At 40.2% G+C, this 12,345-nt stretch overlaps 1 protein-coding gene across 1 annotated transcript; it reads left to right on the top strand.

Annotated features, from left to right (window-relative positions):
* On the top strand, positions 1-837 carry LOC136426480 (techylectin-5B-like). The gene is made up of 3 exons (XM_066415144.1): positions 1-26; positions 268-389; positions 587-837. The coding sequence occupies exons 1-3, from the start codon at positions 1-3 to the stop codon at positions 835-837; spliced, it is 399 nt and encodes a 132-aa protein (XP_066271241.1).
* Positions 838-12,345: the final 11,508 nt, after the last annotated feature.

Consider the following 12,345-nt stretch of genomic DNA (forward strand, 5'->3'; position numbering starts at 1 on the left):
ATGGCCTCAGTAGTACGGGAGAAACAGTGATGAAGCTGGACTAGTTGTTTGTCATCTTACGTTGTCCATGGTCAATGAAGGCTATAGTCTACAATTTCTGTGAGGAAACGGAGTCAGGTGAACCTTAGTCTCAGGCAAACATATAATCACTAGCTATATACTCGTGTCTTTCATCTACACAACAATCAAAGTACGCAAATACACTTTTTACCGAAGCCATCAAACTGTTTGTCGACCCAATGATTTATGACCTGCGGAAAAACGAAGCCATCAAACTGTCCTGGAGGACTTTGAGGGAAACTCAGCTTACGCCAAATACAGCAGCTTTAGGGTGGGGGATGAGACCCCCGAGTACAGGCTGACTGTGGGAGGATACTCTGGAACTGCAGGTGAGTAGAACAAGCTTTGAATTGGGATCGAACACACAAACTATAAAAATCTCCATAATGGGGGTTAACTAATTGGTGTCATCAGAGCAACAAATAACTTTTGTCACTCCAGTTCATTCACCAACAACAGCAACCTTTTAGCACCATTAACATTCGATTTTATACGTGTTATAATCAGGACCGTGTTTCCTTTTTAGGAGATGCAATGACATATCATAACTCCCAGGCGTTCTCGACCCTGGACAACGAAAACGATAGCCACGGCAATCTTCACTGTGCACAGTCCTACAAGGGAGGCTGGTGGTACAACGCTTGTTATCGCGCCAACTTGAACGGCCTGTACCACCCTGAACCCCAACATTCTCTTAGTGATGGGATAACCTGGTACCAGTGGAAGGGGGACAACTATTCTCTCAAACAAACAGAGATGAAGATCAGGCCCTACTAGATTCGTCAGAGCTTGATACCGAAATGAAACACTTGAATAATTTTCAACTACATGGATCCCTCCACATTGACGTATGAAACTAATCGAATTTCCAAAAACGCCAAGTATGTAGGTTAAGCTAATATCCTGGTTACCTCTTGAGGCATTGATAAATTCAATAACTGAGTGACCCAGATAAAAGAGAATCAACGCAGCATTTTATCGTCTTACCTATAGACACCTGTAATGACAGACAAGCTTGAGTGAAAAATAAAACATGCAATGATATCCAAATCCATGGTGGCCTCACTATCTTTGGTTGATCTTATTTTGTGGGAAGCCAGCACTTTTTTTCAAAATATCGGAAGGTGGCGCCTTATCGTAGAGGTGTGTACACTTAGTTGTCACACTTACAAACTTTTAAACTTATAAATTGTCTTTCATTATCTTCTTACATCTGTATTAGGAAAACGAAACGACGGTATGTCATGTTCTTCCCAAACTAAATCTGAAAATTTCCTACCATCATTCACATATAATTTTGTTGATAGCTAACTTCATAAGGTTTTGGGAATTTGCAAGTTTAGTGTTGTGTTTTACCATGCTGCAAAAAGCCTGAATGTATGAATTTAAATAATGGCACCTGTATTGTAAAGAAAGGGCCAGGCCCAGGATGTTTTTCACCAGACTATAAGTTTACTAATCTTTTCCTTTCCTAGGAGATGCCATGTTAATACATAACTCCATGTTCTTCTCAACGAAAGACAGAGACAATGACAACCACGGTGACCAGTGCGCTCAGGGTGCAAAGGGAGGCTGGTGGTACAATTATTGCCATAATGCGAACCTGAATGGCCTGTACCATGGTGGTCCCCATCAGACCATTGCGGACGGGGTTAGCTGGTACCAGTGGAAGGGACACTTCTATTCTCTAAAACTCACCGAGATGAAGATCAGACCCTACTAGATTCACCTCAGTCTGCATCAATGTTGGGAACCATAATACAACGTAAAAAGGAACCCGAAAACTATTTACGAAATCAACCATGTTTTATAAACCCGGTTGTGCTAATATCACAGCAATGGGTCATATTAACGTTATAACCCGGACGATTTCTTACAAAATTATAGACAGGCTTTTGTAGGAAATGAAAAAGCAATAAAAGTCACGATGTTTCTGTAGTGATAGTCAATAGAATTCAACTTGGTGCATGTACTGTACTCGGTTGCTGCTATGCTGGGAAACTAGCACTTGTCCAATATGTCGCAAGGTGGAGCCGTAGGCTAGAGACCACTTTTGATACGTTAACACTTGTTAAATGAGGTGAGTATTTAGACAGGCCAGGATGTTCCTGGCAAGAATACGTTTTTGCACTATTGGGAGGATGTTCCTGTTAAATCGATTGTGTGGGTACTGTTGCTGTCCATGGTGTTATAGCACTTTTTACAGGATGCTCCTGTCGAAAAAAAATTGGGACACAATTGACGAGGTACTCCTTTGATAAGTCTTGTGAAAACACAGCATGCCCATGTCAACCCTAACCCCGAGGATAATCCTGTACAAAAGGAAAAAAAAACAAGACTTTTTTTCCATTTCTTGTCAAGAATAGATAACGTTAACTAGAATGAAAATAAAACTAGAATTGGGTGTTTAAAAACATTTGGAGATTGAACCCATAAGGTAGCAAAACACAGTTTTCGGCCTATGGGGATTTCTATAGTTAAGGGCCGCAAGGTGACTAGCTTCGACGCGGTAAAAATTATAGCGCGGTGCACTTGAGAGGTACGAAAATCGAATATGTTTGAGTTTTGGGTACAACCTACAAATGACTAAAAAACAAAAAAAATCCTGTCGGCGTATCGGCTCCTCCCACTTTGAAACAGCGCTCTGCGAGAGGTCACTGAACTGCAGCCGCCTGACCCCGTGAGGCGGTTGCCAGGTGGCGCATTTATACACAAAGCGGAAAAGGCCCACTATCCAAATCCTACAGTCTAAAAGCCGACATATTTCTACACCACACAGCACAGTTTACACATGGATGCCTCTCATGATCACATGCAGCTTTCTACCCAGTCTTCAAGAGTTTGGGCCGCACTTCTTTCTGTACCCGCGTCATAGACAACGGGGGTCGCGGATAAAAACTGTGTTCTACTACGTACCATAACCTTCCGCGTGCAAGACCGACCGCTCTGCCCGTTCAGCTATTGCACTGGTTCTTTGATTCCTGGTTCAAACCTATTCCTAAGTTTCCTATCAATAAGAGTTTTCTTCGCACTATCGCGAGGGACACCCTTCCAAATACATGCTCTATTTAGAAACCTAATACTTGTACTAGACGTAACATGACCTATTTATGTGCAGGAGCAGTTTACGTCCAGTTTGGGTCATGTCCACATGTCGCGGTGTATCATGCCAAAGCATGTTCTCTTGAGCAACAAAGAACGTCATGAGTATGATCCTTAGTCATCTCTTTCTTTTATACAAAACAATGAAAATGGTTTACGTCCAGCGACACAATAGACTCCTGAACCAGTAACAACAAGTTGCACGGAAGCATCATGCATGACGTATTTCATATGTAATTTGACACCGCGTACTTCATCATGTTTTTCTAACTTACACGATAGCTAGTATATTTTAAACATAGCTGGCGTTAAACCTTTCTTTGATATTCAGACTATCCATGGTGATTTGAGGTTTGAAACTCTTGCCAGTTTTAGGAAGGTTTTATACAACCCAGCGACCCCCGCTCAGATGATACATTTTTGCACGGCATAACATCATGGCCGGGGGAATTCACAATACAAACATTATTTTCTTCCATCGCGTCAGGCAAGCGGCGGGACAAACATAGTGAATTTACTGTCATTAGTCTGTAGACTACTTTCGACAGTCACTGTGCATTTTTTTCTGGTCTATGTTTTTCAAGCATAGCGCTAGAGGGGGAAAGACTGAAGTGGACGATAATGGGTAAGCCAAGCACAATTTCACATCATATACCCCAGTATGAAAACATGCTCGCACGGATTTAAATAGGCGAAGAAACTTACAGATCATGCATTTTTCTTGTTAGAATAGCTGATATTTCTGCCCATTGGTTTAACATTTTGCTCTGTCCGCGCGGTTTTAATTTAAGATAAATAACGTTTTGAATAAATCGGACGTTATTTGGTCATGTTACGTTAGTACATGGATTTTCTGCACGAATACGTAAGCACAGGCTTACAGTTGAATCAACAAATATTAATGGTATATTACTATGAGATCTAAGGCCGAAAATATATATCATAATGATATCATATATTAAGGGTACATTGTTCTACTGGTATTTATCAGAAAAGGCCAATCAATGTCACAGGATCGTGATTATACAGAACATTCCTTTTGATGGACGCAACGTAACACATTTTTGTATGATTAACTGACGCGTCAGTTTGGTCAGTCTCAAACATACTGTTGGAACAGCTGAATCAGATATTTCATCCGCCTACATGTCCGAAAGCTGCCAATGTCCTACTACCATCAGCATTACGTAATAACACAGGAAGCTTCTGGACAAGTTGAACTTTTCAACTCCTAGAAAATACCATTTACTTGTGGCCGAGAAGAAAACCTATTGGTGTGCATACATAGAGAAAACTTTAATGTTTTTACTCTATTTTTGTATTAAAAATAGAAATTATTAATAAACTTGCGGACGCACCGACTACTAAGTATTTAATACCAGAAAAGAACAAGAAAAAGTCATGCCCTCAAGTACCAGACTTATCAATCCAGATTTTTTCCCTAGAAGTATCAGTGTAGTATAACAGGCTACTGTCACGCCGCGTGCCTGCGAAGCTGGTGTATTACGCCACAGGACAGTTACATCGGTCATGTAGAAACAGGCAAAGAAAAAAATAAACAGAGCATACCGTATGGCAGTTCAATCAGTTTTTTCAGCCCTTCAATGATCTCATGGTACGTATAAAGTTTTCCTACGCACATCCGTCACTTTAACTTCATCATGATAAGATTAAGCACAAGGAACAAGGAAGTTCCCTTTTCTGGTGGAACAATACGTATCTATGTATAGCCTGCTACACGGTAGAGCATTCTTTCTCTCGGCTCAGCATTACACGGACACAGGCCAGCATGGTGTTGGTTAGCCTACTAGTGACTTTATTCCTGGTGTCCGAGACTTCTCCCACTACAGCAGTCCCAGGAAACAGTGAGTAATTTTTATTCTTTCAACCCTTCAGGCATTTTTTAAAGTTGTCTAAGAAGTATTGGAGTTGGTTTCCGCTTGGTAATTTGGTTCTACCTGTTTTGATATAGCACTTCGGACTGTTCAGTGTGAGTTAATAAACTATATCGTCAAAAAATGTATAGTTTAAAAAAAATTGATGTACTGCTCGCTAGATTTTCATGCTCACTTGATGATGACCGCTTTTTGCTTCTTTCAGGAACTGACGCGTGTGACCCCAATCCATGCATGAACGGCGGAATGTGTACCTATCAGTTTGACGACTTTAACTGCATATGTAATGTTGGCTGGACAGGATATAACTGCGGAACAGGTAGATACTGTTTATGGCATTACACTTTTTTCTTTCAGTCAAATTTGACCCTCAACTACGGCACTACTGCTAACTTACTCCGAACCCATTCTGGATGAATTCATGCAATTTTGGCCATATACTATATAGCCATTTTAATTCTATGAAATAATCACGAAGTGTCAACTCTGATTAGCAAACCTAGTTAGTTTTCAAAGATTAGCAATGTTCGATCTTTAAGAATGAAATAATTCAATAATGTACATTCTCCAGACTAGCAGCCAACCTCGCATACCAACTACCAACCACAGCCGACCTTGCTCACCACTGACTCCCAACTATGTTCGGGGGAGAGTGTTAGTGGTCGGGCTTTGAAATTTAAGACTCTTCTCGTGCTGAATTAGACCAGTTTGCCATGGTACCGTCATAAAGATCGACAAGTTAGGGGTCCATCATGTAATTGTATCAAACATTACAGTCCGGTCTTACGCAGCTTGTATCTGCTGTACAAAACTGGTGTGTTACGCCTAAAGGTAGTATACAAAAAAGACCAGCTGACGCTACGCCGATCCGACCGGACGGCCCTGTAATAAAACACGTCGGATCATGTGAAACAGACAAATTTATCGCTGTCACGGCGTAAAAATATGCCTTATCAAATATTAAAGCAGCTGAAGCTTTGACACAGCGTCGCGCTTGGGTTGACATACAGCATCCTTCAAGCGTGTTCTCGCTCCCTTTTAGGACACCACTTTTACATTCAAATCTAAATGATAATGATTATTCATTTATTCTTCTTTTGCGAAAAATGAATAAGAATTAGCAGAAGGACCATACGTATACTTGTATGATGCATATGCGAGTTGACTGTTAATGAGTCCAAAACTGTAGCAAAGGGTTGCAGTCTAGATTCTTGGTATCATATACAAAATTTGGATGATCAACTTTTTTTCCTCCACTTTTAATATGAGGTAAGATTTCCCACTTCAACACCTTCATCATGATTTCATTTGACTAGTATCAATACCACTCAACGCGTGATACTTTCTAATGATTCTAGACAATAAATTAGGCGTAGTTAGCATTGAAGATCGCGTTATGCGCGTGGGAGGGAATGAATTTTATCTGAGTGACGAATTTATATCCGGCCTATTTCCTTAAGACTGAACTGTAAACTTAGATCATTTTCTTAAAGAAAATTGCCCAAGAAAAGAATTCCCTTATGGCTTATCTTAACGGATATCAGAAAAGAATTGTTCACTTGAAACTGTATCCCAATGTTTAAGTCATATGTAGACCATATTTTGGAAATTGCCCAAGAAATGCAATACCTTATGGCTCATCTAATTATAACGGGAATCAGAAAATATAAATGAAATAAAAAAATTGGTCACTTGTGTCCCAATGTTTAAATCACATCTAAACCATATATTACCATATTTGGGAACTTGCCTATGAAATACAATCCCTTTTGGCTCATCTAACGACCGGGAATTAGAAAATACAAAATTGGTCACTTGAAACAGTATCACAATGTTTGAATCACAAGTAGACCATATTCTACCATATTGTGGAAATTGCCCAAGAAATGCAATCCCCTTTGGCTCATCTTAACGGGTATTCAGAGAAAAAAATGGTCACTTGAAACTGTATTCCAATGTTTAAATCACATGTAGACCATATTTTGCCTAGAATTATAGTAAGAAAGTGCTAACAGTTTAAGCAAGTATCAAATAGAACTGTCTTATACCAAAGTTTTATCCTTCGAACTTACAATCTACAGCAGTACGCCATTACTGTTTGCTTTGTTGTGTCCTAAGAACTGTCTAAAGGCTACGTAGTACACCATAAAAGTGTTAAATTGCTAACAGTTAACTAAGCAAGTAATAAATAGACCTGTCTTATACCACAGTTTCATCCTTCGAAACTACAATCCACAGCAGTACGCCATTACTGTTTGCTTTGTTGCGTACTAAGAACTGTTTGAAGACTACGTAGTACACCATACAAGTGTTGAAGGCCACGCATGTATAGCCATGTGTGGATATGACATCACGCCTGCCTGTAGATAATTGTTATTCGATTATGTCCGCCGACTGAGAAAGACACAGAAAAGGGCAGCTGTGGAAAACGTAACGCTTTGGCCAACCCTAACATCTGCTTGGAGATTACACGTGGGCATGTGGATATGACGTCACGCCTACCGGCAGTGCAGGAGTGTCAGACAGAGATAAGGTTAACTTTGTTTGACACTACGTCATCAGTCTGGGAAGGGTCAGATGTTACATGTGGACACAGTCTGTTCCAGCAAATACTGTAAGTTAGTAACCCAGGGTTGGCTAGACAACAAAAAAAAGATGACAAAGTAGAAAGCCCGACAAAAACGACTAAAAACACGTCAAAAACCAGCCGAAACCCATGCTCTGCTTGGAGAGTAGTAAGTTAGGTTAAGGGAGCCATGAAGTGATATTTAGAACGCGATCTCACTGTACACAGTGAATTAATTACACGAAGGTCAAATATTGGCGCAAGATTTCCAGACTTTTTTAGAATTCGAACAACATTCTATTATGTTCGAAGTAATGTATTCGAATAGAGCGTGTGTTTTATTTGGGGTCACTCGCGGTCCTCTGCAGGTTTAGTTATTAAGAAGTAACAAAAGATTTTAAAAAGAATCAGATATCCTTAAACCTCCACAAAAGCTGTATAATGTTTATAACAGCCCTAGAAGCAACAATGACAAATCTTCTTGAGAGACTTCAGGGTCCAGATCAATTCTTAACTTGCAAAAATGGCTTCCAAGATAATAAAAAAAATATTCCCAAGTGTTAAATTAGTTTTACTGATAATCACACCAACAATTATGACTCAATGCATAGTTAGATTTCCTAAGCTTTGTGGTCGTTTGGACGACAATACCATTTGAACTGGCATGGAAGTTAGCACCCTAGTTAACATTGAACCTGTCAGTAAGTCTACAATATATTTCCCTGCCTTTCCCCTGCCATATAACACGTGTTAACAGTTGATATCAAGCCCATCGCAAGGCGGGGTTGTAGAGCCCGATGTCCTATCCTGACAAAATCGCGCTTCTAGCGGCCCGCCCCACAGTTACCCTCCGCCAGAGAGATTGTGTAAACACAGCCTACACGCCAGCTTCCTGACCATGACCCTCCCTCCCTACGTGGTCTGATGTAACAATGACTTTGTCATCGGGATATGCTAAGTAGTCGGGAACTCGGGGGAAAAGGATACAACGTGTTACATCAATTTCCTCTACCTAGAATAAACGCCCGCACGCGATCTTTTCCTTATAAATAACCACAGTCGGGATAAGTCCCTGTCTGACGACCAAAGTTGTCAGTCTGTACTGTATCAAATCATTTATGGCCATTTATAATCTGTTTTAAACTAGCCTCCATCAGGCCTTCCTAGGGGGACTAGGGGGAATATCTGAGGGGACTTCAACTTCAAGTTGGCCACCTTAGGGTTTCGCGGGGGAAATGTTATTGTAAGATAATAGACTGACTCTCCCGGCCAATTATTTTTTTTCCTAATTCTACGATCCATACCGCTGTAGTAAGGCCTTAGCCTCCACCAGGCCCTCCTATGGGCGTATGGATCGTAGAATTCGGCAGAAAAATGAATACTTGGCCAGTAGAGTCAAACCACGGTGAAGATCACATTGCGCTTGCGAATGAATCCCTCCGATGACCAAACTCCCCGAAATATTAATATTATCCCTATAGCCGGCGTGGTTACTCTGCTAGAGACTAGCTCTAAACTATGACAGGCGTATTGTTTGCGTAGACAGATATCGACCACGTTAACCGCATGTATGTATGTTACCGGCGGCACCGGTGGCCTAGTGTCAAGAATGTATTTGTAAGGAAGGGAAGTAGGTTAGATAAAGTGGGACGTTGCGTCATTCACTACTTTTGAATCCAGTCGTAGCCATTAAACATTTTACTCTAGTTCGAAAATGGTATTTATTTGCAAATTCGTAAATAACAAGTAAATACTACTACAGCAATAGTATATATACTGTACATAATATAAGTTTCTATATTGTGTGTTGAAGATTTTGAAGATAGTGGCTTAGCTTAGTCCGCTACTGTAATGCCCCACGTTTTGTACAGTAAGTGGGCTGATTTCGGTATTTCAGATAGAAATACAATGTTTTATCTTTTTCTGGATTTGTTCAGAGATAAAAGCTTTGGGAGATTGTGGTAACTGTTCCTGATAGTATGTCTTCTCCAGCTATGTTTGAAAGGCATTAGCAAGAAACACATACAGCCTTTATTCATTTCTTCATACCTGGATACCTGTATCTTATGTTTAACATAAATTATTGACTCATTGTGTATTGTGTGCGCATTTCGGAAGCCTAAAACTAAACGACCGCAGTGCAAAAAGTCTTGTATTTACTTTTGATTCCCCTGATAACCCCTCTATGGCGGACAGGCGTGTTTTACAATCATTAGGCACCAGACTAACTACGTTTCCATTGTTCTAGATGTGTGTGCCGTCCGTCTACTATATGTTATTTCTACAATCATGATTACGACTACATTAGGGGTGCTACTGAGAAGGCGAACGGATTTGCGAAAAATAAACAAAATTAATGGTCGACTACATCTTGTACCAAGTAAACCTGCTGCGTGGACCTTTTAATTCGGTTTTGTTAAACATTTGGCGTTTGGGGCTGATTTTTAATCATTTACTTTTTTATTGGTTTGCCTGAAACATACATACATGAGATTTGTGCTGTTTTCTAATCGGTCAAATGTTCTAATATCGTCAATTTTTTCGTTCGCCAGCTAGGTAATCTTGGCCATATTACTGAACACACTGGCGATCACAAAACAGCGCAAATCAGCCAAAAATCCAAAGAAAAGTTTTGTTCAGGAGGCTTGTGCCCTGTAGGTTAATAACGCGTTTTAGATATGATCATATAGTCTATCGTTGTATCAGCTAAAGCAACATATTATAATATCCGAATGCCCTATCATAGGACCACATGTGGACAGTCTTAGCCATCCTAGGAGCCTGTACATGTTTTGTGATCTAAAGCGACATATTGCAATAACCGAATGTGCTCTCCACACTATCATAGTTAAGCCATGCCATAGCTCATTTCGAATCTTTTATCGCCTATCATCGTTTTCATGTGAGTCAACAGACAGTTTTTCCATGATTTATGTCAACAGTGTTCCAGACATAATGATGATATACTTGTCTACAAATAAGCGGCTAAAGACGCACGAATACCGGCCCCACCCTAAGACGTAATAGTCATCAAGTCACGATACTGCCACATAGTCTCTAAGCAGATGTTGCGGTAGAAGGGGAAAAAGAAAGTAGCTAAGGCCGACAGGGTTAAATAAAAGTTATCATTCATTCATTCATTCATCCATCCGTTCATTCACGCACTGTCGCTGGCTCGCTCGATGACTCACTCACTCACTCACTCACTCACTCACTCACTCACTCACTCACTCACTCACTCACTCACTCACTCACTCACTCACTCACTCACTCACTCACTCACTCACTTACTCACTCACTCACTCACTCACTCACCCAAAGACGGAACGTTTCCTTATCTGCTCTTTGCTTCTCAAAGTACTATTGGGGTTGTACACTGTAAAAAGATTAGAAAACGTTGTGACTATCTATCGGGCACCCCAACATATATGCTCTGAGAGTGCAAATGTATGTCGCGTCTTTTTCCCAGGTTGGCTCTTATCTAGCCATCTTCGTTGTTACCTTACACTATACTGTTCAACGTGCGATCACTATACGTTCTCTTATCGCCCAGTGCAGCTTCCTTAATATACTAAAATTCGATCTAGACTAGTAAAACGAAATAAGGTGGGTTTATGACTTAAGATTTGGAAAGGAGTCGTTTATGGCTGCTTTAGAAACTCCCAACGCTAATCACCAATTAATCAGATATTGAGAATTAAGATTCTAAAGATTACAAAATACCTACTATATCTGCTTAAACGGATTATGCTGCGCTGACATGATGGCGCCTGATGAATTAAATGCATATCAAGACCTTTTCTATCAGACTACAATACGGCTTAGGCTTAGCATTATATATGCTTCCTGTTTCTATACTTTATCCCGACCAATTCCAGGACTGAGAAAGAGCTTTTCATGCGGGAATGGGATAAAAAAAAAAAAAAAAAACGAAATTTACACCTCTATGTCAACAAGTCTAAACACTAGGACTTATCTGCAAATATCTAGAGTTATCTTATGTATACGCTTGTGTATATGTACATACCGAATATCAACCGGTAAAACAATATGCCAAACAGTTAAATTTAAACACTGGTTTGTTGGACAGTGTGACGAAGTATTCAACCTAGCGGTCAATGACCTGTCCTTCATTCAACTTTCAAGGCCTTTTTAGGATTCCAGTTACAAGACGGAATATAAGACGAACCGGTGAAAAAGGTCATTCATCTAAGGCATATACTTTAAGAAGAATTATATATCTATAAACTACTTGTGGTCTTCCCTTCTTTAAAGAATAGCAAATTTCGTGAGCGATGGATTTTGTTTTATAGTTTGAGCCATTTTCAGAAACCTTGGTGATCCTTGGTGTTGTGTAAACTGACTTTGTGAATACTGTACAATTAATTACTACCAGTGTATCTTACTAGTGTATCTATATTAGTGTATATATACTACAATTACTAACAGTGTATCTTACTAGTGTTTCTATATTAGTGAATATATACTATATACCGGCTATTGGGTAGCCATGGCTGTATATTTTTATGTTAGCCTTGTAAATCTAGTCACGTGTCTAAAAATCTCTAAAATTCTCCAGTATTATGCGTCATGTGACTGCCACACCAACCCCCACAGTAGTATATAATGGATGGTCTCCGTCCACCCACCGGCTCAGTGCCAAGACCCCGCCACGATGTCTACTGAACTTCCCCCCAGCCCCCACCCTCATTTGCATGCTGC

This window comes from Branchiostoma lanceolatum, chromosome 2, assembly GCF_035083965.1.
Source record: "Branchiostoma lanceolatum isolate klBraLanc5 chromosome 2, klBraLanc5.hap2, whole genome shotgun sequence".
In the NCBI taxonomy this organism is placed as follows: domain Eukaryota; kingdom Metazoa; phylum Chordata; class Leptocardii; order Amphioxiformes; family Branchiostomatidae; genus Branchiostoma; species Branchiostoma lanceolatum.